The sequence below is a fragment of the Excalfactoria chinensis genome, chromosome 14 (assembly GCF_039878825.1).
Source record: "Excalfactoria chinensis isolate bCotChi1 chromosome 14, bCotChi1.hap2, whole genome shotgun sequence".
NCBI lineage: Eukaryota > Metazoa > Chordata > Aves > Galliformes > Phasianidae > Excalfactoria > Excalfactoria chinensis.
This window is the reverse complement of record NC_092838.1, coordinates 963,923-990,836: the sequence shown is the minus strand read 5'-3', so window position 1 is coordinate 990,836 and position 26,914 is coordinate 963,923. Positions and strand designations below refer to the sequence as shown.

General features: G+C 57.6%; 1 protein-coding gene across 1 annotated transcript; it reads right to left on the bottom strand.

Annotated features, from left to right (window-relative positions):
• Positions 1–473: 473 nt before the first annotated feature.
• ABCA3 (ATP binding cassette subfamily A member 3) lies at positions 474–25,063 on the bottom strand. The gene is given in 32 exon segments (XM_072348891.1): positions 474–2,528; positions 2,886–2,959; positions 3,044–3,231; positions 3,332–3,456; positions 3,458–3,503; positions 3,601–3,788; positions 4,675–4,869; positions 4,990–5,124; positions 5,324–5,496; positions 6,414–6,572; positions 6,777–6,996; positions 7,100–7,304; positions 7,789–8,062; positions 8,329–8,632; positions 9,353–9,545; positions 9,987–10,085; positions 10,700–10,850; positions 11,165–11,375; positions 11,596–11,751; positions 12,062–12,216; positions 12,560–12,689; positions 13,291–13,437; positions 14,595–14,776; positions 15,432–15,605; positions 15,784–15,904; positions 16,448–16,564; positions 17,150–17,409; positions 18,161–18,326; positions 18,448–18,575; positions 20,023–20,287; positions 22,228–22,316; positions 25,047–25,063. Coding segments are annotated over 31 exon segments (5,127 nt in total). The 5' UTR covers positions 22,282–22,316; positions 25,047–25,063; the 3' UTR covers positions 474–2,396.
• Positions 25,064–26,914: the final 1,851 nt, after the last annotated feature.

The following is a 26,914-nucleotide window of genomic DNA, read 5'->3' as shown; positions in this document are numbered from 1 at the left end:
GTTCGGATCGTCCCCCTGCAACCGCCCCAGGGCTGCATGCAGGGCTCCACGTGGAGCCGGGGGAGGGGGCTGAGCATCGTGGCTGGGAGCCGTGCAGGGCTGTGCTGTCCCTGCAGGGCTGTGCTGTCCCTGCAGGGCTGTGCTATCCCTGCAGGGCTGTGCTATCCCTGCAGGGCTGTGCTATCCCTGCAGGGCTGTGCTATCCATGCAGGGCTGTGCTATCCCTGCAGCCCCGCGTTATCTCCCTGGTCCCCATAGGGGTAAGGCAGCGGGAGGAGGGGGCCGGGGGCAGCCCTGCAGCACAGCCTCTTCCTGCAGGACGCAGCCGCTGCAGGGGGCGGCCCCCACGAAGGGCCCCAGTGCAGCTTTGCCCAGGCTGATTCCTGCTGGAGCCCTATCAGGCCCTACCCAGACCGAGCCTTGCAGGGTAGGAAGCCGCTCACTGAATGTGAAGGAGGCCAGAAAACAGCCGCTGGAAAAAAAAGGAAAGCTTTATTCTCGTGGTGGGAACAACAACTGTGCTGCAGCCCAGCACAGCAGCCACAGCCCCTTCTCAGGCTTCTCAGATGGTGCTGCAGGAGGGGCAGGATGGGGACCATAACAGGTGGCAACAGCGATGCCACATGGTGACTGTGCCCCAGTGCAGGCTGGTGCTACAGCCAGGAGGGGCACCGGGATGCCACTGCAGTATGCAGGGTCGGTGTACCAGGTGCTGCACCCAAGGCAGAACCTCCCAGAAGCCCATACAGCCCCCTTGCTCCTGCTTTCCCACCGCTGCCCTTGTGCAAGGCAAGGTCCCAGCAGCCCCGCTGCATCCCGCCCTTGCCCTGTACAGAGGGGTCTCAGCCTTCCCGGTGGACCCAAGAGAAAGCAGCATTGCTTTCCTTGCACTGCTGTCCCACATCACCCCCCACGGCACAGGGATGCTTGCAGCAGGCCCAGCTCTGTGGCCAGGGGCTCCCAGGGGCAGCGTTCCCCTGCTGGCTGCTTGCTAATAACCACACACCTCGTGAAGAGCCGGGGAAACTCTTAGTAACACGATGCACCAGCGTTACTTTTAAACAACAACATTAGGCAGAGGGGGAAAAAAATGGAACAGGAAAGGATGATTCAGTTACAGGAACAGAACAAAAACCCAACCCAAAGGACACCCCAACCCCCCCGACAATGCGATCACAGGGAGGGAATCAGCACCCCCTGCCATAAATATCAATTCATTTCGTATGTGCAATTGTGTGTAGTACTATAGTGCAAATAGCTCTGCATTGATGGCGGAGCAGCCGCAGGGAGCTGCCCGCAGGTGACACAGGGACCAGTCAGAGACAGATGAGAATCAACCGACACGTATGGAAAACAAACAAACAGAAAAGCAACGCAAACGCTGGGAGACACTGAAAATAAATGCTGGGTGCTGCCTCTGGGCACTGTGCACAGCCAGGGCAGCAGGGGGACGGACAGGGAGCAAAGTGGGCACGGGCTGTGCTGCAGCCAGAGAGCTGCAGAACATGCTGCAGGGCAGTGCTGCTGTTTCTACTTATTAATGGATGCAGTGCCCAGCCGGCACGCTGCACCTCCAACCCATCGCTGCCCACACATGGAGCCCCGGGGTGTGATTCATCACTGCTGGGCACTGCTCCATTAGCACAGCCTCCCCCAGCACAGCAGGGCTGTGCCAGGCTCCCTCTGGCCCTACTGCTGAGCACTGGGGACAAGAGGAGCTCCTGAGGTTCCCTTTTGTCACAGAGCCAGGCACGATGGCACCGGGGGGGGTTTGGTGCCAAGGGAACAATCAGCACACGCTGCTCGTGCCAGCTTCCCTTCTTGCCATCTCCATGCCATTAAGGCTGGGATGGGGGTTTTGCATCCCCTCCCCCTGGCACAGGGCATCCCCACGAACCCAGCCAACGTTCTGGATCTAAGCTATCGCACAGCATCCTGATAAACCACAAGCAAACCACCTCACAGAACACAACTTGACACGCGTGCGGAGACCACGGAGCCGCTTCCCACTGTGCGTGATGTGGGGCAGGGCAGGGGGACACGGGGACATGAGGCTCCGGCACAGCCTGCAGCACCCACCAGCACCCAGCCACCCCTTCCCCTGCTTTGAGGGCTTTTCTTTTTGCCACAGATGGGGACAAACGTGGGTGGACGTGTCAGACGCACACACTCATTTACACGTACGTGTGCACTGTGCTGGCAGGTGATGCACACGCAGCCCTGTGCTCCCAATAGCAGGAGGTACGACTCCATCCTCTCCCCCCCCTCCCCAGTGAAAATTTTCTTACATTTATACATTATTTAAGACACACGCTGATATATAAATTACTGTCTCTATATATACTATGTATAGGCGGCGGGGCCAGTCCGTGAAGGAGGACGTGAAGGGCTTTTGCTCACTTCCCTCTGTCCTCTGTGTAGTGTTGGAAGCGAGTGAAGCTCATGAAGACTTGCTCCAGGGATATCTGGCTAACCGAATAGTCTTCTAAGCGATACTTCTCTTTGGCTTTCTCCAAGGCCCCAAAGACCTGCAGGGGATGGCGCAGCAGCATCAGTTACTGCCAGCGTGGAAGCCAAGCTCTCCCCATGGAGACCACAGGGCAGAGTATCCAGCTCCATTAAGAACCACACGTCCCCTGGGCTGGGGTCCAGCAGGGAGCAGCAAGGCTCAGACCCTGCAGGCTCAGGTGAGTCTGTGCCCACCCAGAACCAGCACCGTGCTTCCCAGCAGGGAGATATGGGTTGGGAAGGATGCGACAAGCAAACACAGCCCTCCCATCACCCTGCTGACACTGAGCCTTTGGGACATGCAGGAAAGTGGTCACTCCCCCTCCTCCCCCCCACTTCTCCTGCAAAGGTATCAGATGTGCTGCAGCATCCCTTACCTGCGCCCAGCTGAGGTTCTTGTTGGTCAAATGGTAGTGCACCATGCCCTGGTGCTCGTGCTTCAGGACACTGCCTGCGAGAGACCAGCAGAGAGAGGGCTGTGAGCTGGGAAATGGGGGAAGCTCCTGTACACACCCCGCCTAGCAGCTCAGGGTACCTGGGAAAGTCTTCTCCACGAAGGCCTTGAAGGCCTGCAGCTCGCCCTCCTCGTCAGTCCGCGTTTTGGCCAGCAAGGTGTAGCCGCTGCCAAACTTGCTCTTCAGGTGCTGAGGGCTGCCCAGGCATTTGAACTGCCCGTTCACCATGATGGCCAGCCGTGTGCACAGCGCCTCGCACTCCTCCATGCTGTGAGATGGGAGGGAATAATCGCTCAGCGGGGTGGGGGCAGCAGGACCCCCATCTCCAACTGACCAGCTCTGGGGCCGGGCACAGCTGGGACACTCACCTGTGGGAGGTGAAGATGATGGATTTGCCACACTCCCGCGTCCGAGTCACTGCGTCCCAGAGCAGACGCCGGGCCACGGGGTCCATGCCGGTGGAGGGCTCATCCAGGAAGATGACGGGGGGGGCCACCAATGAGGGCGATGCCAGCGCTCAGCTTCCGCTTGTTACCACCACTGTGGGGGAGCAGGGGGGGCACTGAGCATGGGAAAGCCCGGCACGGCAGAATCTCCCGGCTGGGGGGAGCTTTCACCCCCTGGAGCCTCCTCTCACCTGTAGGTCCTGACCAGCTTGTCAGCGTGGGGCTCCAGGAGCAGCCCCCTCAGCATGTTCTCCACGCAGCTGCCGATGTAGCGCTCGGGGATGCCCCGCAGCCGGGCATACATGCTGAGTGTCTCACGGCCCGTCATGTGGTCCAGCAGGGCATCAAACTGCGGGCAGTAGCCGATCCGCTGCTGCACCTGGGGGCAAGAGGAAGCTGAGGGGTTGGCTCAGCAGCAGGTCTGCAAGGAGAGCTCTGGGGAGAGGCCCTGGAACCCATGGGGCTTTGCTATGGGCTCAACACCACAGGGTGCCCAGGGCTGACAGAGATGCATGCACCCAGGGATTGAATCAAAACCCTGATCCATGCTGTATGGGAGATTGGTAATCACAGCCTGAACCTCTGATTAATCAGCTGAGGCAAGTATGGGGTCAGCTGTGGGAGCACAGGTGAGAGTGATGGAGCTGTGCTCCCGGGAGGGGTGGAGCTCGACTCCATCCCCTCTGAGACCTCATTTAAGGGCTGACTCCCACTGAAGCAGCATCTCTTGGAGATCACTCACCAGTGAGGACTGCCCCAGCTTCTTCAGCCAAGGCACCACCATTGGTGAGTTTTCCTTTACTTATATTTACTTATACCTTCTGTACATTTGTTACCATCTGTATATTAATAACCAATACACATGCGTTTGTGACTCATCTCTGGTCTTGCCAAAGGGACTGGGCAATTTTCAGCAAGGAGAGCTGTCAGGGGTCTGGAAACCTCTCTTGCTTGTGGGGACACCACCACCTGACCGTGAGCACCAGCTCACATATCCATTTAGAATGCTAAATAGTTTTAACAAAGGCTTTGCCACCCTCACAAGGTTTGGTTCCCCTTTGTTTCATATCTGCTAGTCCCTTCTCCACTGCACTGCTTTCATGTGACCAGATTAACAGGGAAAGCCAGGCCAGATCAGAACATCACATCCCTGGTGCACAGCATTGCCGCTGGTACCTGCAGTGTTCCCTCCCTGGGGGCACTCACAAGGGGCCCAGCCCAGGCAGATGCAGGACACCACGTGCAGCCCCCGCAGCCCTCAGTACCTTCTTGATGTTGGCCAGAATGCTGTGGCCATCCACAAAGGCATCCCCTGACGTGATGCTCTCATCGCCCGTCAGCATCTTGAACGTGGTGGTTTTGCCCGCTCCATTGAAGCCAAGAAGGCCAAAGCATTCCCCTTTGCTGACTGCCAAAGAGATCCTGTCCACTGCCAGCAGGGATTCCCGGCTGTCATAGACCTGGGGACAGCAAGGTGTGAGCAATGCTGGTCACATCACATGCAAGGCATCTGAGGGCACAGCAAGGCCAGCAGGCTGTGCTCACAGCACGGTGCTCCAGAAGGGCCACATGCTCCTCACCTTAGTGAGCTCCTTGATGACCAGAGGGCTGCTCAGTGATGACAGCAGCTCTGGTGGCGACTCCAGAACCTTCTTTCTCTCATCTGCCACATCCCGGTCCTCAGGCAGCACAGACACACTGTTCAGCAGTGCCACCTGAACACAGGGTGGAAAATCACTGTCACCTTGCTGCTGTGGGATGAGCAGCATCTTCCAGACAGGCACTCCCAGCTCAGCAAGGGGTCACTTGTTCCATCAGCCCCCTCTCAATGGGGACAGCCCCTGTTCTCTCTGCCCTCCCACACATCCCACAGGACCTGCCCCACGTTGCTACCTCCCACAAGCTTCAGCTCACCCATTTCCGTCGCCTGCAGATGCCACAGACCAAAGTTTTCAGTCTCCAGAGAAGGTTTGTCTCAATGAGGAAGAGGAGGAAGAGGAAGGAGAAACCCTGGACGGTCAAGGAGGTCAGGTATCGTCCGATCCCAGGTGACTCCCAGGAAAAGTAGTTCACCTGATAGCTGATATCTGAGCAGGGTTGGAACGAAGTCAAGTTTGGATCAATCTCCACTCCAGGGAGAAGAGCTCCAGAGAAAGCTGGGAGTTGTGCCAGCCCCAGTTCCACCCCAACCCACACTGGGATCCCTGCCCACAGCTCTTTCCAGCACTTCCCCCTAGAGGATTCAGGTCCTGACCCCAAGAAGATGCTCAGTGGAGACACAAAGAAGAGACAGGAGATCTATCACGACCATGACCGGGTTTCTTTGGCAGCTCTATGAAACCTTCCTTATTTCACGTCTTCCTCCAAATCGGTAGTAAGAAAAAAGATTCCTTAACTAGTTTGCTCTGTCACTATCTGTATGGGAAACTGTTAATCACAGCCTGAACCTCTGATTAACCATCTCAGGTAAGTGATGGGTCAGTGTTGGGTGAGCACAGGTGAAGGTAATTCAGCTGTGCTCCTGGAAGGGGTGGAGCTCGATGCCACCTCTCCTAGATCCCTTTTAAGGGCTGAGCACCACTAAGGCAGGATCTCTTTCTGGAGATTGCTCCTGCGTGGAGGTTCTACAGCAAGCCTTAACATAGGTGAGCATCTTGACCATGAGCTTCAACATCGGTGAATCTTTCCTACATAACCTCTGGCTACCCATCTACTTTACCTTTGTATAATTACAATTGTACACTATCAAGTGTTCCTTCTACTTTAAAATGCCATCTGGAATTACTGCCCAGGCTGGGTTAGAGGCCCTGTGACACCACAGCCACCTATTCAGGTGAGCATCTCCTACCCAAGCCCTGGTAGGGAATGCCAAAGCCCCAGCCCTGCTGGCCCCACACCAGCCTTTCCAACACCTCCAGCTTCCCACCCACCCCACAGGGAGCCCAGTGTGGCTGCAGAGGAGGAGAAGGGATGGGCAGCAGGGACATGTGATCCGGGGACTCACTGAATGCCTTGCATATGAAGATGGCTTCAACAGAAGAGGTGCAGAACTGAATGAACTCATAGTTCTGGTAGAAGTCACTGATGCACTGACCCAAGCAGTAATTGGGTAAGGTGAGAAAGACTTTATCCAGAGTTCTGGAGAGGTCCACCAAGCCCAGCTCTGAAAGAGGATCAACAGATCAGATTTAGAGAAAGACCCTGATATATCAGAAAGAGAACCAGCACATTTTGTCACGCTTAACTGGTGAGAAGGGGCTGTTCAGGTTTTTCTGGTGCATGGGACAGCCCCAGGATCTAAGTGTGACAATGTCCCTTCAGGGGCTGCGGCTTCTTGGTGGGCTGGGCAGGGAGGGCACTGACCCACCTGGGATGCTCATGATGGTGACAGCAAGGAAGGTGGCCGTGCCCGAGAGGATGTTGAAGATGGTGAGACGGGTGTAGGCTGTGGCTGCCACTGAAAAGAAGAAGCTGAGGAGGTACATGAGGGGGATGATGGCCCAGCCATAAAGGAGGAAGATCAACATCACATCGACGAGGTGGCTGTCTTGGGTGAAGGCTTGCACATCAAAGGCTTGGAATATCACCTGGGGTGCAGCAATGTGAGGAGAGCCTGTGTTTGTCTCAAGAGCAAGCAATGTCATCCCACCTCCTGTGGCAGGAGGGATTAGGCTGTCAGAGGTGACTTACCAGCATCAGAGCACACGGAATGAGGAAGTTGATGATGTCCCAGAGCAGGGCAGACAGCCAGAAGTTGACCACGTAGACACCACTGACAAACTGGACATGCTTGGCCTTGATGGCTCGCTCACTGACCAGCAGGAGAGCAAAGGTGCTGGCGAGCGAGGCCATGCCGTACAGCAAGTTGATGGCGATGGCAAACCCGGTCTGGCCTCTGCAGGGGAGCAGCAGCAGTGGTTAGAACACAAACAGTGTGACAGACCAACGCTGAGGCTATATGCAGGCAACACACCTGTACTGTCCCAGCACACCACCCTGCCACTGCCAGGTCCCACACATCATCCCTCTGGAAGACATGAGGCCCAAGCCTTGGATGCAAGGCTCCATGGGATGCACAGACACAGCCCCTGTGCTGCCCAGCAGCTCTGAGCCCTGCAGGGAAGGGGTCATGGGCTGTGAGCTTCTAAAGGGGAACCCCCAGCCACTAAGATGTGCATGTTGGGCTATGAGCTGCCAAGGCCTAAGGCAGGTCGGTCAGTCACATAGCTTTGCTATCCTGACCTCCAGAGCACAATCACAGCTATGCTGGGTTCTGAGAAGCTCTTGTCTGAGTCTTCCACCAGCACAACCAAGTCATTTGTACCAAATGCAAGTTGTGAGCCCTAGCAGGAATGCGAGCACCAGGCAAACAGACGTACTCCATGAGCTGGTCCTTGGCCTTCTCGGTGATGTTGCGGGGCTGAGGGTAGTTGGTGACTGTGATGGAGGCGTTGGGGCCCATCAGCACCCTGAAGACAGCATTGTCAGCCAGCATGAGGGCGGTGGCTGGAGAGTGGTAGGCTTGGTTGTTGAACAGTGCAGTGACCACCGTGTGGTTGCCAGCTCCTTCGAAGGAGGCGGCAGTGATGTAGTGCTCATTGAAGGCCCCCCCCTCCTCGGACGCTCTCGAGATGAGGTATTCCTCCAGGCCACCTGCAGAACACCATGGCTGTTACAAAGGGGCTCCAGGCAATGGCAGATGATTGAGGCCAACTGGAGAAAACCCCAGCAGCACCAGCCCTAATGGTGGCCACAAACACAGTGCTACAGAGAGCACAGCTCTGCCCAGGGAAGAGGGGCAGGCGCCAGCTGTGGTACCCCCGGTGCAGGAGATGATACCACAGGGTATGTCAGATGGGACCCAGCCCTGGCAGGAGAAGTGCCACTGAGCATCAGCCAGGTGCTCTGCAAAGCCTCACCTGGCACCTCCAGTGGTGACTGGCGCTGAGCATCCAGCAGCTCCACGTACTGCTCTGCCAGCTTCTGCGGCAGACCTGAGGCAGCTGGGACAGAGAAAGGCACGATGGTCTGGCCGTAGGGCTCCAGCGTCAGCCTCAGCATGGAGGAGTCCCTGGGCCCTGGGAAGGTCTTGGCCACGATGAGGGCAAAGGCGGTGAAGATGAGAGGCACGAGGAACTGCGCTGCCACCATCTTCCAGTTGCGCCAGCTGTACATGGCTCGCTTCATGAACATGGCGTAGAACTGCTGGCAGCACAGGTAGAACTGGGAGGGGAGAAGTCGGGTCAGTGCCTGCCCTGCCACCGTGGGCAGCCATCGTCCTGTGTGGCTCCTGGAGGACGTGGCTCCAAAGCCCCCTCCCCGTCCTCTTCTCTTCCATCAGCCTGCCCCACCACCTGCTTGCAGCAAGGCAGCGAGCAGGGCAGTTGCTCGCTTCAGTGCAGCAGGTCAGCTCAGTGCTGGAGGTTCACAAATGGGGTTGGTGCGGCGCAGCTACGTGCCAGAGCAGCCAGGCTGAAACACCCAGCCCATGCAAGCAAGCACCTTCTTTGCTTTTTAAACCAAAAAGATCTTTCTCTCTTTCCGGTTGCAGATATGCCCTTGAGAAGGACAAGGCAACTTATCACAGGCATGTAGGCAGCAGGCCATGAAAGGCCCAGCGAGGGAATGAAGACTGTTTTTCTCATCTCCCTGCTGGAAGCACCAAGGGATTTAGCAACAGCGGGTGATAAATGAGCAGGAATCATCTGGATATCTTCAAAACAAGGCATCTCTACAGAGTGGAGGATTAACATAAAAAGGATAACGGAGACCCGCCCCAAGGAACTCTTAAAACAACGTGCACTGAAGTTTCTGAGTTCAATCCTACGCTCACAACTTCCAAGTTACACAGCATCAGACTGGCCACAGGCAGGCTCCGTCCAGCAAAACCAGTGCAGAGATCCCAGAGGTGCCATTCCTGCAGCACTGACACCCCAGACTCACCCCGGTGTTGAGCTTGATGCTGGAGCAGTCCTCTGTAATGAGTGCCCCGCTGTCATCTGTCATGTCTGTCATCCCACTCAGGCTGCTGGAGTCATCCATGGCCCAGTCGTTGGAGCGCCGCTCGTGCTGGTACTGCAGAGCAGGCAGCTGGATGGCCTGGATGTCCATGCTGGAGTCCACCAGCTTCCCAACCCTGCACCAGGGGTTGAGAAAACTCATGTTTGTTTTCGCAGGGAAAAGTCAGAAGAGCAGCTTAGTGGGACTTCACACTGACATCTGGACTTCATGTTTCCAGCCCAGAGTGCACCCACACTTGGGGAGCTGTGTTGGACACACTGACAGTGATATACGCAGGAACTGTGCCACAGGACAGCTGATGGAAAGTCCCAACACCACTCACAGACCCCAGCCCACACACTGCCCTGGCCCCAGGCCTGCACCCCTCAGGAAATCTCTTGCAGAAGATGACTAAAGCACACAGGTTGTGCTGCCAGCCCTGAAGGCATCCTGAGCACTACTCCCAAGGACTGACCCTGAGATGGAGGACGCAGCTCCTCCCCACATGCATGCTGCTCCTCTCACCAGCTGAACCACAGCCCAGGTCCCTGCTGCCATCGAGCCATCAGCCCCTCACCTCAGAAACACTTCCTCCATGGTGGTGACTGAAGCCCCATAGCTGGCGATGCCCAGCTCCTCCCGCTTCAGCTCCAGCTCTGTGAACAGGGCCTCAAACCTGCAAGGACAAGCGAGGTGTCAGGTTTTACTGCTTGCTCTTTCTGCTGGCGTGAGGTCAGCCCCACCAGGCAGAGCTTCACAGCTTGGGGCCACCAGAATGATGGCTTAATGGACAGCAGACAAAGCTGAACAACGTGGCATCCTGTATTCCCAGGCCCTGGATTTCAGTGCAGTCAGAGGTGAGCAGATGAGGGATCTTACAATGCTCTGCTCCTGCAGCACTGAGTCCTCTTCTTTCCTCAGGAGCAGCTTTCAGGCTCTATTTTCTGCTGCTGCTTTTGCACAGTTAGCCTCAGCCACCCTTATCACACCATCCTGCCCAGAGACTTGTTGCTCCCAGCCTCCCACACCCCATCCCATACTGTCACTGCATGGCAGGCATGCTGGCAAGGCAGCAACACATCAACAGACTCAAGAGAGGACTGTGGAGAAAGGAGGAACCAAAGCCCCTTTTCCAGGACCAGCACTGCAGCTGTACCCTCCCGCATCTCCCTGCACCTTCCAAGATATGAAGAGCAGCTCCCATTCCCAGCTAGCCCACGATTATAGCAGCTGGTCCCCAGTGTGTGTAGGGGGATCCATGCATGGAGGGAGGGCAGATGATGCTGTTACCTGTGAGTGCTCTCTTTGGGCAGGATGAAGGACAGCTCTGCCCCGGCATTGCTCTCCATGGTGGCGTTGGGCACATAGTGACAGATGAGACGGGAGATCTCCCCCAGGTTACAGTACGGCTCCTTCACCATCACCATGTGGTACCCTGCCCCTGGGAAGAGATGGGAAAGGAGTGTAAATCACAGCACAGCCTGAGCCAGCCATGGCTCTGTGGTGCTGGAGCACAGAGGGGCTGCTGAGCACCACAGGGCCTTGCTGGCTTTGCATGGGCTGCAGGCTCCCTGCAAAAGGAAGTGAGAAGGGCTGAGGGCAAGTACAAAGCAAAGCCTTTTGCAGCACCAGCCAGCTCTGAGCAACTAGCTATGCGGCTGTGAGGAGTGAGCATGGGCTTCAGCCTCCAAACAGGCACAACAGCATGAAGGGGAGGGCAGGAACTCTAGCACAGCCTGCCTGTGCTTTCCTTACCATATTTACGTTTGAGGAAGAGGGAGGAGCCGCAGCACTGCAGCTCGCCCTTGGCCATGATAGCAATGCGGTCCCCCAGCAAGTCGGCCTCATCCATGAAGTGTGTGGTCAGCAGGATGGTGCGGTTGCTCCTCTGCTGCTGGAGGAGGTCCCAGGTGGCCCTGCGAGAAGCTGGATCCATCCCTGATGTTGGCTCATCCAGCATCACCACCTGCACATCAGAGGTGGGCACAGGTCAAAAGAGGCACAGCAGGGCTAGGGGGGGTAACCCTGGATCCAGGAGCCCTGAGCTCCTGATGTGCATGCAGTGGTCTTGTCTGGGGGGGTATCCAGGCAGCACAGCTGCTCTGGAGCTTTGGGTAAATAGGTCTCAGATCTGCCTCCTTTCATGGTGAGAAGGATCCTCAGTGAATCCCACAGCAGCTGCTTACCTTGGAGTCCCCAATGAGGGCGATGCCAATGGACAGCTTGCGCTTCATGCCACCAGAGAGAGCCTTGGTCAGCGAGTGCCGCTTATCCTCCAGGTTGAGGATCCGCAGGATATGGTTGATCTCCTCAGGACACTTGGAGGCTGGGTATCCCTTCAGCTGCCACACAAGGGGAAAGATATTAAATACACTCACAGTGGCAAGCATCCCCAGCAAAGACCCTTCCCACCTCATCAGCCACCGACTGCCGAACCCCACTACAGCCCCCACCCCACACCCTCCTGCATCCAGACAGGAAAGGCAAGGCAGTACAGAGATGGCCTCTGCCCACCCTCTGGGCATCACCCCCAGCCTGCATGATGACAGAGCCGTGAGCAGTGCACGGTGCCACGCAGTGAACCCCACACTGCCCACCCAACCCACCAGCTTTGCACGCAGTGCCAGGCAGTGCCCCCAGCATCAGGCTCACCCCTGCATAGAAGTGGAGATGCTCCTCCACTGTCATGTTGTCGAAGAGCACATCGTGCTGCGGACACAGCCCCAGGCTCCGGCGGATCAGAACCATGTCCTGCGAGATCTCGTAGCCGTTGATGTACGCCTGCCCACTCGTTGGGGAGTACAGACCTGGGAGGAGCGACCCATGAGCTTGTGCTGCTCCATCAGGCAGGTTGGCCAGTCAGCCAGGATGCAGAGGAGTCAGAATGCCTGTGACCTGAGCAGGCCCTGTCCCAGTGGACAGCCAGGGGCTGACCCCTCAGCTCCCTCCATCTCTCCCTTGGCAGCAACACAGCTCTGAAAACTCCACCATCCCCATCTGACAGCTGGGTGAGCCCAGGGTGCAGCAGGGAAGAACAAAACCCTTCCCCAGTCTGAGAGATGAGGCACAGCTCTGCTCCCACAGGAACGCCACCAGCCCTGCAGCTGCCCCCGCCACATGCCAGCCCCACCAGCAGGACCCAGCTCCTACCTGTGAGCATGGACAGAGTGGTGGTCTTCCCAGCACCGTTGTGTCCCAGCAGGACGGTGATCTGCCCTTCATACATGTTAACTGTCAAGTCCTTCACTGCCTCTTTTGTCTTGTTTCCCACTTTGAAGACCTGTAGAGATCACATTCACAAGTTGATGCTGTGCTCACAGCGAGTGCTGTGAGATCTTCTCCCTCTGCACCTCCAGGCAGTGCACGGCCATGATAATCACTGGGGTTGGCATTAGACAGCAGCGTCCAGCAGGCTCAGTGCAGACATCACCCCCTTGTGGGTACTGAACTTCAGCCCACAGCTAAAAGATGCTAGCTCTGGGGAAGGCCCCCACCCACACTACAGGGTCTGAGGAGCAGAGGGCAGCAAATGGTGGGAAGCTCTCCCTGCAGGTGGCAGCTTTCAGAAAACCAGTGACAGGATGCAGTGAGCAGCACTGCTGTGTGGGGGAGCACACGACAGCCTGGGGCTGCTCTGCCTGGACCACAACACTCCAGCACTACAGAGCTAGGCTGCAGTGTTCCCACAGCTTTCCAGAGCAAGGATCAAGGCATGCTATAAGCCCAGGTTGCTGCAAGGCTGCTTGAAAAACTGTAGCAGAAAAAGACCTGAGCTGTGCTTCTTTCAGAAGCCATGTGGCCAAGAGCTGCTCTAATGCAGAGATAGCACTGGGAGGCACAGGACCAAACCTGCCCTAGTGCTTGTGCTGTGAAGGTAATACCTTGGAAAGGTGTTTGATTTTGATCCCCGACACGAGGTCAGCAGGCTCCTCCTCAATGTATTGGCTCTTCAGGGCTTTCTCAGGGTCCTCCTCCTCCTCCTTCTCTTTTCCAATGACAGTCCTGGGCTGCCCACACCAATATGAGGGCTGGCAGGAGAAGACAGACAGACCCTCAGGCACAGGCCCACACCAACCCATTCCCCACTGCTCTCTCACACAGGTGCCTCCCTGCAGGGCTGCTTTTCCTGGCCCATCAGACACTGAGCAGTGCAGGCAGAGCAATCAGAGGACAGAGCTGCTCCTCCTGCCCTGCCGCCATCCCCTGGCTGCCTCTCCCTGTGGCTTTTCCCTGTCTTCATTTCCACAGCAAAGGTCAACATGGCAGCAAGAAATAAAATCGCTCAGGGAGAAGCATCCCGCCCAGAAAAGCCTGAGGAGCAAATGCAACAAACAGCCATTCCAACGACCCCTGCATGCTGCAACACAAGTGGGCTATAGTCCAGTGCTGCAGCCTCACCCTCCTGGACCTGGTTTTCTAAGAATGAAAGCCAAGCACCTGAGGGCCAGCACACCGATGTGCCCAGCACAGGGCAGCACTGAGCTGCATCATGGTTTGACTGCCTTCCAGCCCATGGGGGCTTTTGGCAGACGGCTGCGTTCCTGCTCACCAAGAGCTCTGCACGGGTCATGCTACAGAAGGGAAATGAAACCATGGAAAAGCCTCCCAGTGCTTATATGATCAGAAGTGTTGCTGTCACAGGCTCAGGAGATTCTGTCACACAACAGTGACAGGCTGAGGATGACACCATCAGACCTGATGATGGCACCAGGCCGGCAGTGACAGCAGCACAGCTGATGGGTGACCAGCTTTGCCCTAAAGCCATATCCCACCCCTGTGACTGCTGGGGATGGCTCGGGGCACAGACCCAGCCAGACCTCACTGCTCAGGGCAATCCCAAGTGACCACCTGCTGACTCCCATCCCAGGCTTCTCTCTAATGCTGGGAGAAGGAGCTAATGCTTTTCTCTCATGTTGGAGGCATGGAGACACTGGTAGCAACACCATGCATGTGAATAAGTGCCAGGACAAAGATTTAAAGCCAAGAAGACCTGCAAGACATACTTCATAGTCAAAAGCTTGCCTGCATCATCCTTCAATGAGGATGCATGGCAGGCACATCAATTTTGGAAGCCAACAGTGTCACTGTTTCACTTCAGTCTGATCTGCTGCATAGGCCAAAAGCAGGGAACATCACCAAAACATGCCACAAGTCCTGCTGGGAGGAGTGTGTAAGCAGTGCTCACCGTCAGGAAGAAGTACCAGGGCTGCGGCACGCCGTACTCTCCTGGGAAAACAGCCTCCACATACCAGGCCACCAGGCCATAGAGCACCGAGTCCAGGAGCAGCATCCCCAGGACTTGTGCCAAGGTGAAGTTGTCATCCACGCTGACAGGTTTCATGAGGTCCCTCCACTGAATGCCAGTCCCTGCAGGGAAACAGGGATCATACCGCTCACCTCTGCTGAGGGTGCTCGTTCATCCCCGAGAGGATGGAGCAGAGCAGCGTGCATTCCCAGAGCTGTAAGACAGCACCCCCTGCTCCGTGATGAAAGGCACACTCATGGCCCCACAGCATCCATTTCATACACGCAGAGAAAAAAAGAGGAGCAGAAGCGCACTAAAATCTTGATTCCCATCCCATTCCTTGCACATCTTTCATCACACCCCCTGCAACTGCCCTGGGAGAAACCATCTCATCTGCAGTCACTGCCCCTCCGTCCCTGCAGGCCCCTTTCAGTGACACTGTTCTGCAAAAACACTGCTGGAGCAAACAGCAAATTCTTATTGGCACAGAAATTAAAGAAAAACAACAACAAAAAACCAACCTGAACATTGGAAAGGAGGAAATGCAATTAATTAGCATCCCTTAGAAGAAAATTAACTTTGCCATCAAAGCGACTGGCAATAGCCCAGACACCCTTTCATGACTGCCGGATGCAGGGCAGAGCCCTGGTGCTGCTGAGAGCTGCAGAGCACCCAGCAATTGCCTCTCCCGCTCTTGCTCTGTCTCTGCCAAACTTCCTCCTGCCCCTCACACCACCCACCTGGATCCCACCCTGGGACAGAGGCTCTCACGCTCACCTTTTCCTTCAAACATGCCTATGAGCTGTGCTCCCATGGCCATGGCCACGTTGGAGATGAGGCAGGATGCCAACTTCTGGCTGTGGGACATCAGATCGTAGCGAGGTGCGATGAAGAAATAGGGGATGTAGGAGAAGAAGTACAGGAAGCCTCCAGCAGCAGCTGCAACATTTGCTGTGAGCACAGAGAAGAGCAGGAAGGAACATTTGCTGGAGCCAGTCCTGCTTTGGATGCACCACTGTCCTCCCAGTATCCCCAGCAGCCACATTAATGCACAGTTTTATAGCACAGCTCCTGGGATGGCATGGTTGGCACACCCAGCCCAGCAAGGAGGCAGGCAGGGAGGACTCACCTCTGGAGAAGAAGGTGCTCACCATGAAGTTGAAGGAGATGGAGGAGATGGAGAAGATGGCGAGGAAGGTGAACACCAGCGTGGGGTCACTGCTGGTGAGCACAGCTCCTTGTTCACTCACCTAGAGAGAAAAAGCAGCTACCTCTACATCTGGCAAAGCCGGCCATGGCTGCAGGCACACAGGGGCATCCCAGGCCTGATGGCCTCCAAGGTTTAAGACAGATGTAGGGGCAGGTAGGAACACCCAGGCCCTCTTAGAACAGTCCAGAGGGAGGAAATAAGGGCTGTCCCCATGCAGGGTCTATGAGGACACTGCTCTGCACCTGGACAGTCACCTCATGCTTCCTGTGCCATGGGTGCACAGCGAGGGGAGCCCGAGTCCCCTGAGGATGTAGTGCTCAGCAGTGGGGACACGTCTGCTGCTCCTGGGGGAGGAGCTGCTGGCAAAGGCAGCTTTGGGTGCAGGGTTATCAGTTGACTCCCCTGAAGCTGTGAGTGACTGAAATGGCTCCCAGGTGCCCTCTGCAGTGCCCAGGCTCTGTCCACCCAACAGCTCCAGGCTCTGAGGCCTGAGTCACTGCTACAGACCCATCTGTGACAAAGGAGCCCTGCTGCCCTCGTTCCCCACCAGCACAGAGCTTCTGGCCTGAGGAAACACACTCACCTTGACACAGAAGAGCACGGTGACAAAGAACACAGACACCAGCAGGAAGAGGAAGAACATGAGGAACCAGGCGCTCCAGTGCAACCAGTTGCTGAGGCCCATCATGTGCATGTACTCCTGCAGGGAGGTCACACTGTCATCCACGGCTGTACCCACACTTCCCAGGTTGGGGGGCACAGGCACAGCATGGGGAGGTGGAGACTCTCACTGGAGCAGTACTCAGGGGCTGAGCTGAACCCAAAGCAGCAGCAGGAGGGGCTGGCAGGGCTGCAGGCAGTGGGACAGAGGGCAGGACGACCTCACCCGGCTGCCATGACCACTGCATCAACTGAGCTCCCCGCTGCCCACACACCACAGCACAAAACCACGGGTTTCTAAATTTAAAAGGCCAAAGCCCTGCTTCCCACACACTGAACTCCTGCTCCGACCAGAGCTACTCCTTGCCAAGCCGCCCTGCTGCCCGCAGTTTGGCCAACTGCTCCTGGCAGCAGGATTAGCAACATTCCTGCAGGGCTTTGCTAACCCACTGCCAGCGCGCCTGCCCACCTCCATGTGCTGCCAACAGGGATTCTGTCATTGCCTGGTTCATTTAAGGGGTGAGCAGCCGAGGTGCTCAGTGTGCAAAGTACCTGCAGCAACAGCAGTGAGAGCTGCTGCTCCCTGGCCCATCACCCCGGAGGTGAGCAGCCCTGACAACATTACCTTCAGCTTCTTCTCCTTCTCATGCACGACGGCACGGACAATGTTGAGCGAGGTGTAGGTGAAGCTGAGCATGAGCAGCAGTGGGAGCTGGTTCTGGATGGCGAGGACAAAGAGGTCGTTGACGTAGGACGGGTAGGGGAAGCGCTGCACCACCACAGTGACGTTCTCCAGCAGGCTGCTGGCAGAGCTGTTGGCGTGATACTGCATGATGGCTCGATCCACGGCATGCTGCACTGCCAGGAAGCCCTCCCGGATGTAACCTGCAAGGCAACAACGCAGGGAACACAAACAGGTGCAGGGAATACAAACAGGCACGTGTTCCTGGGAAGCAGAGAACAGCACAGCCCCTTTGGAAGAGAGGCAGCTGTTATGGGAGGGACTTCTGGGGAAGAGGAGCAGGAAATGTAAGAAGAGCTTGTAAGAAAAGCAAAACCAACGTCACTATCACAGCACAACCATCCCAGAGCAATTGAAATCCTCAGTATCCATCATTTCAAGGCAGGCAGCAGGAAACCTCAAGATAAACTGCAACCTTTCTGCATGGTTTTGTTTCCCTTAGGACACAGATTGCTGGTCATCATCAGTCACCATCACCACCACTGAGCTGAGCTCACACACGGTCCTTTTTGGGGATATATTTTGGTGAGGGAGAACACAGCCCATTACTGGCACGTTTGGCTTAAACGTTTTGTGCATTAGAAAGCAGTGAAAGACTTTTTGCTTTTTAACTGCCATGCTTTTGTTTGGGATTTCTGCTGCTTAAAATGAAGCCACAGATGAAGCTCCCAGAACTGAGAGCTGGGCTCGCCTGGAACCAGTGCCAGTTCCTGCAAGGCGCTGCTGCTTCCTGCTCAGCCTGAGGCTTGGCTTGCATTAAAAAGCTGTGCCCAAACCACAGAGCTGAAGTCTTTAAATAACATGAGAAATCCTAGATAGCTTGGACTCTTTTCCCATCCAAAACGCACTCAAAACGAGAGAAGAGCATCACCCCAACGCCTCCAGCAGCCCTACCTGGTGTCCCGCCATCTGCAAACTTGGCCTCACGGGGCCCGGGCAGCTGGAAGAGTGGGAAGAGGTAGCTGGTGTGCCAGTCCCGGTCCAGGTTGGGGTTCAGCCCCGTCTGCTCGCTCCGTGGTGCGTTCCTGGGGCTGTACTTGAAGCGCAGCTCATAGTCCACCTGCCACAACAGCGACGGCTGCGTCAGGTTGACCACGGAGGCACAACCCGGGGTACCATCCCCAGAGCGGCCACCGTGAGCTGCTGGGAGGGCTGCATGCAGAGCACCTTGCACTGCTCACCTGGAGGGGCAGTGGGTCTGTGCTGTGGCCGAAGTGGTGTTTGAAGATGACAGCAGCCAGCACGCTGCCCGAGCGGTTGTCCCGACGGATGTATTCCTCAAACTCTCGCTCCGAGGAGAAACCCTGGGCTGTGGGGCAGGGGAGCTGTGAGCAGGGTGTGCGTGGGCACAGAGCAAAGCAGTGCTGTGCTCCCAGCTGCGATGCCGGGCAGGAGGGACAGCCCAGACAGAGCTGGAATGTCCCAAATGTGGGAGGTGGGGAGTCCTGCCATCCCCAGGGGCAGAACCATAGAGTCCTTAGTGCTGGAAGGGACCTTTAAAGGCCACCTAGTCCAACTCCCTGCAGTGCACATGGACACCACAGATAGACCAGGATGACCAAGTCCTGATCCAGCCTGGCCTTGAAAGTCTCCAGGGATGGGGCAGCCACCACATCATGGGACGACATGTTCCCACGCCTCACCACCCTCACTGCAAAAGACCTTTTCCTTACACGCAACCTAAATTTCCCCTCTTTAAGCTTGAAACCATATCCTCTTATTCTGTCACCACAGACCCTGATAAAGAGTCTGTTCCCTTCTATCCTATAGCTCCCCTTTAGATACTGACAAGGGGCTCTCAGTCCTCACGGCCTTTTCTTCTCCATCTGCACATCCCCATCTCTCAGCCTGTCCCATAGGAGTGGTCAGTCCAGGTGCAGACCGTGCACTTGGCTTTACTGAACCTCACAAGGCTCATCAGGGCCCGATGCTCAGCCTGTCCAGGTCTGTCTGGCTGCCATCCTGTCCCTCAGGTGTGCTGACCACAACCCTGCTGGTGGATTTCCTTTCACGTTACCCCCATGTTATCCTCTATTTGAAACATGAAGTGCTCAAATGTTCTGGGCAAGGAAATTTCCAAATGCGTCACTGTGAGGAACTGACAGCCACCTTCAACTATTTTAAGGCCATAATTTTCTAGATAGAAACTGTAACAAGAAGTGACAGAAATCAGAGCTGCAGCTTTTGTGAAACAAAAATAAAACCATTGCCGTGATACTCTGACAAAACTGATGCACCCTTGGAAAAGAGCGTCCGCAGCACCAGCAGACAGAGACAGGAAGAAATGATTTTAAACTGAAAGAGGGAAGATTTAGGTGAGATATGAGGAGGAAATCCTTCACTAACAGGGCGGTGAGGTGATGCGCTGCTGCCCAGAGCTGGGCTGCCCATCCCTGAAGGTGCCTGTGGCCACAGATGGGCACTGGGCAGCTGAGCTGGGGGGGCACAGCCCACAGCAGGGCTGGGGGGGCCCTTCCAACCCAACCATTCTGCCGTCCTTTGATGTATCCACATAACAATTCATTAGAGAATTTCCAGCCAACCCACCCATTCTCAGGGTGAAAGACGGACTGATGAGGCATAAATGAGTCCCATTTGGACGCTCTTTTACCCAGACTGTTCCCTGTAAGATCAGGCTGCTGGGCACAGCTCCGTTTTGGGCAGCTCATCCTTCAGATTGCTGCTGCTGCCTTGGCACTGCAACCCCTGAGCATCTCCAGCAGTGCTAAAAGGAACGCACACCCGGCCCTGCTCACCTCGGATGCTGATGGGTAAAGCTCTCTCCACCGCCCTGGCGATGCCCTGCACAGCGCTGCTGTTGGAGGGGACGTACGCCAGCTCCCAGGGGTTGCTGGGGTGCCGGCGGTAGAAGAAGCCTGGCAGCTCATCCACGGACAGGGACGGGTAGATGGTGGCATTGGGGTGGCTGACGGAGTGCACCCGGTGCCGCAGTGCAATCAGGATGGCAGCAAACAGCAGCGGCAGGCAGATCTCTATGATGGTGACCAAAATCTGACGTTTCTGAGGCAATAAGTGGAAATAAACGTCAACACTGGAAGAAGGGAAAGGAGATCCCCCAAACCAACGCACACCTCGGAACACTTCTTGAATCTGAAGCTCAGTGGGGCCAGCCAGCCCACAGCAGCTCCCTTCCAACCCAACTACTCTGTGACTCCACGGCTGTGTCCCACTCCTCAGCACCCAGCACCCCCAGACACTGCAAGCTTTCCACTATGTGCTCTACTGCTCAGCCCATGTGGTAACTTAGCATCTGTGTGATTCTGTGTGATTTTAAGTGGGCTTAAAATGGCTTTGCCGGCTTTGCTGCTGGCAGGCAGCAGTGCACTGCTCCGGGAGCTCAGCCCTGTGCAGGATGGTGTGGGGGATGGAGCCCAGCCCAGCCCTGCGCCCAGTTGGCTCAAACACTGGAGGGGAAATGAGACACTGGGTGGAGCTGCACCCCCTGTGCTTCCTCCTGCACCACGAGCTGCCCGCACCCCAGGCAATACACCTCGCCCAACCTCAATCACTGCAGCTGCAGCTCCTGATGTTCCCTCACACGTGCCCACGGCCAGCGAGCCTCAGTGGGAACCTGGCACCATGTGTGCGGGCAGAAGCAGCTCCTGCTCAGACAACAGCGAGGGGCACCGCAACCTCTGTCTGCCACAGCTGGGACACGACGGGCATGAGAGGCACAAGCAGCACCAAAGGGGTTATCTGCCCAACTTGGCCACCTCAGCTGCTTTGCTGCCTCTCCTCCCTGCCTCCACTGCAAAGCTGTGCTCCAAGGCAGCTCCTTCAGATCTGCAAACACCACCCCTGGTGCTGCACGTTGGGCCACAAGCTCACAGGTTCTCTGCAGAGTGGAGGAAGGTTTCATTTTTCAGATGGGAGGAAAACAACGAGCAAGGTGGGCATCCAGCTCCTCACCCAGCACCTCCTGATGGGCAACCGATCCTGCAGGGATCAGTGACCGCTGGGCACCAAGCCAGAGAGAGGGGCACAGCCCCAAATAGGAGCACAGGGTCAGCCCAGCACCGCAGCAGGGCTGGCTGGGAAAAGGGAGTGTTCCAAAGGCCACGCTCATAAAAGAGCATTGCAGATGTCTGATGGTTTTATAATGCAGCTCTTGCAAACCAGCTGCCTTCTGCTGATTTACTACCAAATTAACCCTCTAACAGCCCCTTGAATTGCCTCCAGAACAGCTGCCTGACTCTGTGACCTCAACGGCGAGCACACGTTTAGCAGCACAGCCTCATGCTACTGCACAGGTCACCCAAACCGCCGTGTTCCAGAGGCAAAGGGGACACTCATCCATAATCACACCCCTGCCAGCTCCGAGCAAGGTGTGTCCTCATCCCAGGGCCCAGCACTCAGCTTCACAGCACAGCTGACGGCTGTGGAGCTCCACGCCTTCACCAGGAGCACAACAAAGGCATTCCGGGGTCTGCAGCCCCTCCGTGCCATCGGGGGTGGCCAGCACCTGGGCAGTGAGCCCTAAGCTCCCTAAGCCCCTTCCAACAGCCAGCTGACAAGCACAAAGCTGGGATGGGAGCAGATGCCAGGATGGTTTGGTTTAAAGCAGCCCACGCAGCCCTAAAAGCTGCTTCTGAGGATGGCACAAATGGAGAAAAACCAACCAGGTCACAGCAGGTTTACAGCAGGTTTACAGCGATCGCCACCTCCAGAGCGTGTCAGAGGGTTTGTGAGACAGCTCAGAAAGCCACTGTCACACCGGAGGGCAACGTGGGCAACGTGGGCTGTCCTGCCTATGGGAGGTGAAGCTACACCTGACAAAAGTGAGGGCAGTGGTGAAGTGTGGATGGGAGGGGATGGGGACGGAGCAGCAATGGCTGCTCGTTCCTCCCTGACACGCAGGCACAAGAACCAAGATGCTCAGCAGTTTCTGCTGCAGTGACACTTGCAGTGCCCGGGTGCCTGGGTGCGCCGTGCCAGCCCACCTGCAGGATGTAGTTCTTCCAGAGAAGCAGCCCAAACTGCCTGAGAACAACCATCCTCCCATCCGACGGCGCCGCCGCTTTGCAGGACTCTGTGGAGAGAAGGGAGCAGTGATCAACGTGCTGCAGACCTGAGCATCCCCATCACGAGGCCCCACAGCCTGGCAAGCTGCTCAGCCCCAGGCTCACTGCTTGGGGGGGGGCGCAGAGGATGCTGAGCCCCACAGATCTCTCTCTGCCCACCCACCTGCAGCCCTGCACAAGGCAGGAGCCACTACATGAAACCCCCAGTGAGCAGAGCAGTGGCACCCAGATGTACCCAGCAACATCCCGTGCTCCAGCAGCCAGGCAGAGGGCGGCTGTCCCCGTTCCCAGCCTGATGTCACAACAGCTGGCTCAGCCCCACAAGAGTGGAAAACAACTCCACTGTTCCCTCTTTAAGGGTCATTAGGAGCCCTCAAGAGCCAGAGGCGCCGTGGTTCCTGGTGCTGCCCAGTCCTGGTCCACACAACCCTGAGTGGAAGGACACGCAGTGAGGGAGCTGCTGGTTGGAAATGCAATCTGTGAGCACTGAGATGTTGTGGTCACACAACCTGGTCACACAACCTGGTCACACATGGGACACTGCAGTGGGCGCAGCAGGAGACAGCAAGCACGCTCCTGCCCCACAGCTTTGCCCCAGCACTTCCAGTCACTGCTGGGGATTTCAGGGAAGCTGCTGCACAGCCCTGGGAGCCACATCTGGCAACTCTGCAGCCCCTATAGGGGTCCTTTACCCAGCCACAGGCAGGGAGACACGTTTGTTACAGAGCAGGAGCACAAAGCACAACACCCACCCCGATGGAGGCCACGAAACCTCTTGTAGCCCATTAATGTGGGGCTGGTTCAGATTTCAGGCTGCGCCTCCGCTTCCTGCATTGCGAAGGCTTCACAAGTGCTGGTTGTGCAATGCCAGCCCCGCTTTCCCTGAACAAACCCTTGTTCCAGGAGAGACGCAAAGGTGAGCAGAGGTCTGTGCCCTGCAGTGCTGCACTCCAGCCCTTCCCTTCTCTGGAGGAACCCGCAGCCCTCAGCCACCCCGAGCACCGAGGGGCTTCCTGAGGAAGTGCTCCTGCCCAGCAGTGCTGACCTCGTGCTGCGGGACACAGGAGGAAGCACAGCCCTGCTCATGAACTCGGGCTGTGCAATACACCCATCACCTGCTGCAGGGCCCTCAACCCACAGCTCTTTGTGTGAGGCAGCTCAGTTCCCTTCAGTCCATCACACGCAGTAAGTGGGACAAAGAAACGCGAACCACAAAGCTGGGAGCAAGAAGCTCTCAAGCCAAATGCTGTCAGCGTGCAGCTGTGGGCTGAGAGCAGCAAATCCGCCTCCAGCAGCAGCACCCCACTGCCCGCTCCAGCCCCAGCCTTGCTGCACACACACACACACAGCACCTACCAGACACAGCACAGGAGATGCTCAGCAGCACGTTTCCAGCTCTGTCAGCACGGTGTCAGCTCCCACCAGCACCTGCCAGCCCTGTGCAGCTGCCCATGCTCGGAGCTCGCTGCGCTGTGAGCAGAGGCTGCCGGGCGGGCAGGTCGCTTTCAGCAGATGCTGCACAAAAGCACGGCTTGCAAACAAGGCCAGCACCGCCACGCGGACCGGAGGCTGCAGCCACAAGCAGGTGCCGCGCAGAGGAAGCGAGCCCCGCGTGGTGCCACGGCTGAGCCAGCTCTGCCCACGGGAGGAGGAAGAGCTCCCTCCCAGTCCCGCAGCCCCACCGGCAGTCAGCTGAGCGGGAGCGGCCAGAGGGAGGGAGGGAGGAGCAGCGGGCTGCAGGCACGGCCCTACGGTTGAGGAGGAGGAGGGCAGCGCTGGGGCGCACACATCGTCACCTCCCATCGCCCGACGATGCGTTCGGCTCCGGCCTTGCAAAGCACGAGCCATTCTGTGCGCCCTCCCTGCTCTGAGGCACTGCAGAGCGATGGGGGCTGCAGCCCCGGACCCACAGCCCTCCTGCAGCTCCCAGGAAGCGCCGGGCAGCCCTCAGCAACACCAACACTGCGCAGGATCAGCAAACTTCATTATGGCCAATCATGTTCCCACCCTAACGAGTGCCCCAAGGAAACCTGCACTGAACCTTTCGCTCAGCACAGAACAAAAGCAAGAAGCTCAGTTACAGCAGCAGCTCCTCTTACAGACCTCAGTGTGTGTCCCAGGTTCGGAGCACCCACAGTAAGAATGTATCGACCTGAAGGGAAAGCCTTTCTCCAGAAGGCACCGCCTGGCCCAGACCACGGTGCACAAAGGATCACAGCACGGCTTTGGTTAGAAGGGACCCTGAAGATCATCTGCTCCCAACCCTGGGGAGGGGGGGGACACAAGGCCAAGGACACAAGGCTTCTGGGACAATCACAGCACGGCAAATCATGCAACGGCCCACAGTGCTCATCCAGCTCCAACCCCTGCTGTGTGCAGGGTCAGCAACCAGCAGTCCAGGCTGCCCAGAGCCACATCCAGCCCGGCCTTGAATGCCTGCAGGGATGGGGCATCCACAGCCTCCTTGGGCAACCTGTTCAGTGCGTCACCACCCTCTGGGGGAAAAGCCTCCTCCTAAGATCCAACCTCAACCTGCCCTGTCTCAGTTTCAAACCATCCCCTTGTCCCATCAGCGCCTCCACAGCTGGAATTCCTCCCCGTCCCACCGCAAACAACCGCTTTATGCGGGGTGCTGATGGATGCTGATGGATGCTGACAGCCGCCCCGAACTCAGCAGGGCACGGCCAGCAGCACCGGGCAAAGCCCACGTGTGTCCGCAGCGATTTCAGAGCGCTCACCGCATTTCTGCTCCTCCGCCGCACCGTCACCATAGAAACTCAGCCTGGAAATGGCAGACGCGGCTTTTTTTAACCTCCCCCCGGCTCGGGGATGGCGCATCCCTGGAGGGCGGGCGGCAGCGGGGCCGCGTCCCCGGCGAGGTGCGCCCGGAGCCGGAGGTGCTGCAGGAAGGAGCGGCTCGGTACGGCCGTCCCGGGAGCTGCGAGCGGCTCCCGACACCTGCAGGGCCGCAGCGCAGCCACGAACCGCAGCGCGGCCGGAGCGGGGCTGGGAGCGCACGGACCGGGGAGCGGCCGGGTGGGCGGCGGGTCGGCACGGCGGAACCCTCCTCCGCTGGCAGAACCGTCCGCTCGCAGCCCGCCGGATCGCACCGCGGCTCCGGGAGCCGCCCGGTACCGAGCGCTGCTCCCCGGAAGGCCGAAGCTCCGCCCGGATCCGGGCCGCAACGCGCTGCGGGAACGGCCGCGGTCGGGAGGCGGCAGCGCGAGGTCCGCTCGGCCCGACCCGGCCCGGCACGACGCCCCCTCCCCCGGCCCGGCCCCGCACTCACCGGCCCCCGCCGAGCGGGCGGCTCCGGCCTCAGCGCCGCGCCGCCATCCCGGGCACCGCCCCGCGCACGCGCGGCACCGCCGGGACCGGGAGGGGGCGAGGGGGAGCGGCTGCGCGTGCGTGTGCGGGGGGTTGTGCCGCTGCTGCGTTGAGGCCACCAGCCTGGGGACAAGCGGGCACAGGAACGTGGTAAGCAGGGCTGCAGGGCTGTGCGCTCCGTGGGGTCAGTCCTCGTCTGTGATGAGTGCGGTGGAGCCACCAGAGGGGACACCCACAGCCAAGCACTGTCAGCTCCCCATCGGGGTAAAGGGGATGGGGCTGTCGCTGCTGCCATCTCCCGTCCCCTGCTCCAGCCCTGCTGCCCCGGCACATCTCAGGCTGAGCTGAGTCACCGCCATGTCGCCCGGCCGCGTTGCGACATCCCTCATCTGCTCCAGGAGCAACGAGGAGCCTGTAAATACTTTGGCAAGCCTCGTGTTCTGATCTAATCGCGCCACTTCCTTCACAACCAGGCACAGCAAGGAGCTGAATGAGGCAATAGGGCAGGTTAGGGGCAAGCTGTAATTGAGAAGGATCGGCCCGAGCTGGAGTCGGGGTGTGGATGCAGCAGGGCAGCTCAGCACTCAGGGCAGCTCAGCACTCAGGAGTGGCTTTCAAAGGCGCCGGTGCCCCATTTACTGCCCAGCACTGCGGTCACGCTGCCCAGCACGGGGCACAGAGCTTTGCTGCTAAGATGGGAGCGTTGCCGTGCAGGCTGAGCTCGGGGCTGCTCGCTCCCGTCCTGCAGCAGGCGATGCCCCACTCGTGCCCACGGCACAGCAGCACCCACGGCACAGCAGCTGCTGCCAGGGCCGGCTGCAGACACTGCAGGGAGCTCTATGGAGCTGAACATGCCAACAGGTGAAACTGATGCGGTACCTGCAGTTGGTCAAAGAAGTGAAGAGGTACAACTTGGCTTCCAGGACCAACCCAAGTGCAGCAGCTCTTCGTGCTCACCGACATTTCGCAGTGTTGTTTCTCTCTTTGACAGTCTGGGATGCAGCACTAAGCACCAATACTGGCCAGGAGAGGGCATCATATATTGTTGGACATATATAAATATATGTTTATACAACATATATAAATATATATTTATATTTATATAAACAAGAGCCCACAGACGTTTCACCTTTGAGCCAGTAATGGATCCCATGGGCTGGCTGCCTTTGCAGACAGGTGGAGCTTGAGCTGCAGCCCGCAGGCAGCTCTGCCCCACAGATCCAGCACAGCAGCAGCATCCCTGTATTGCAGAGAACACAAAATGTTATCATCTCCAACC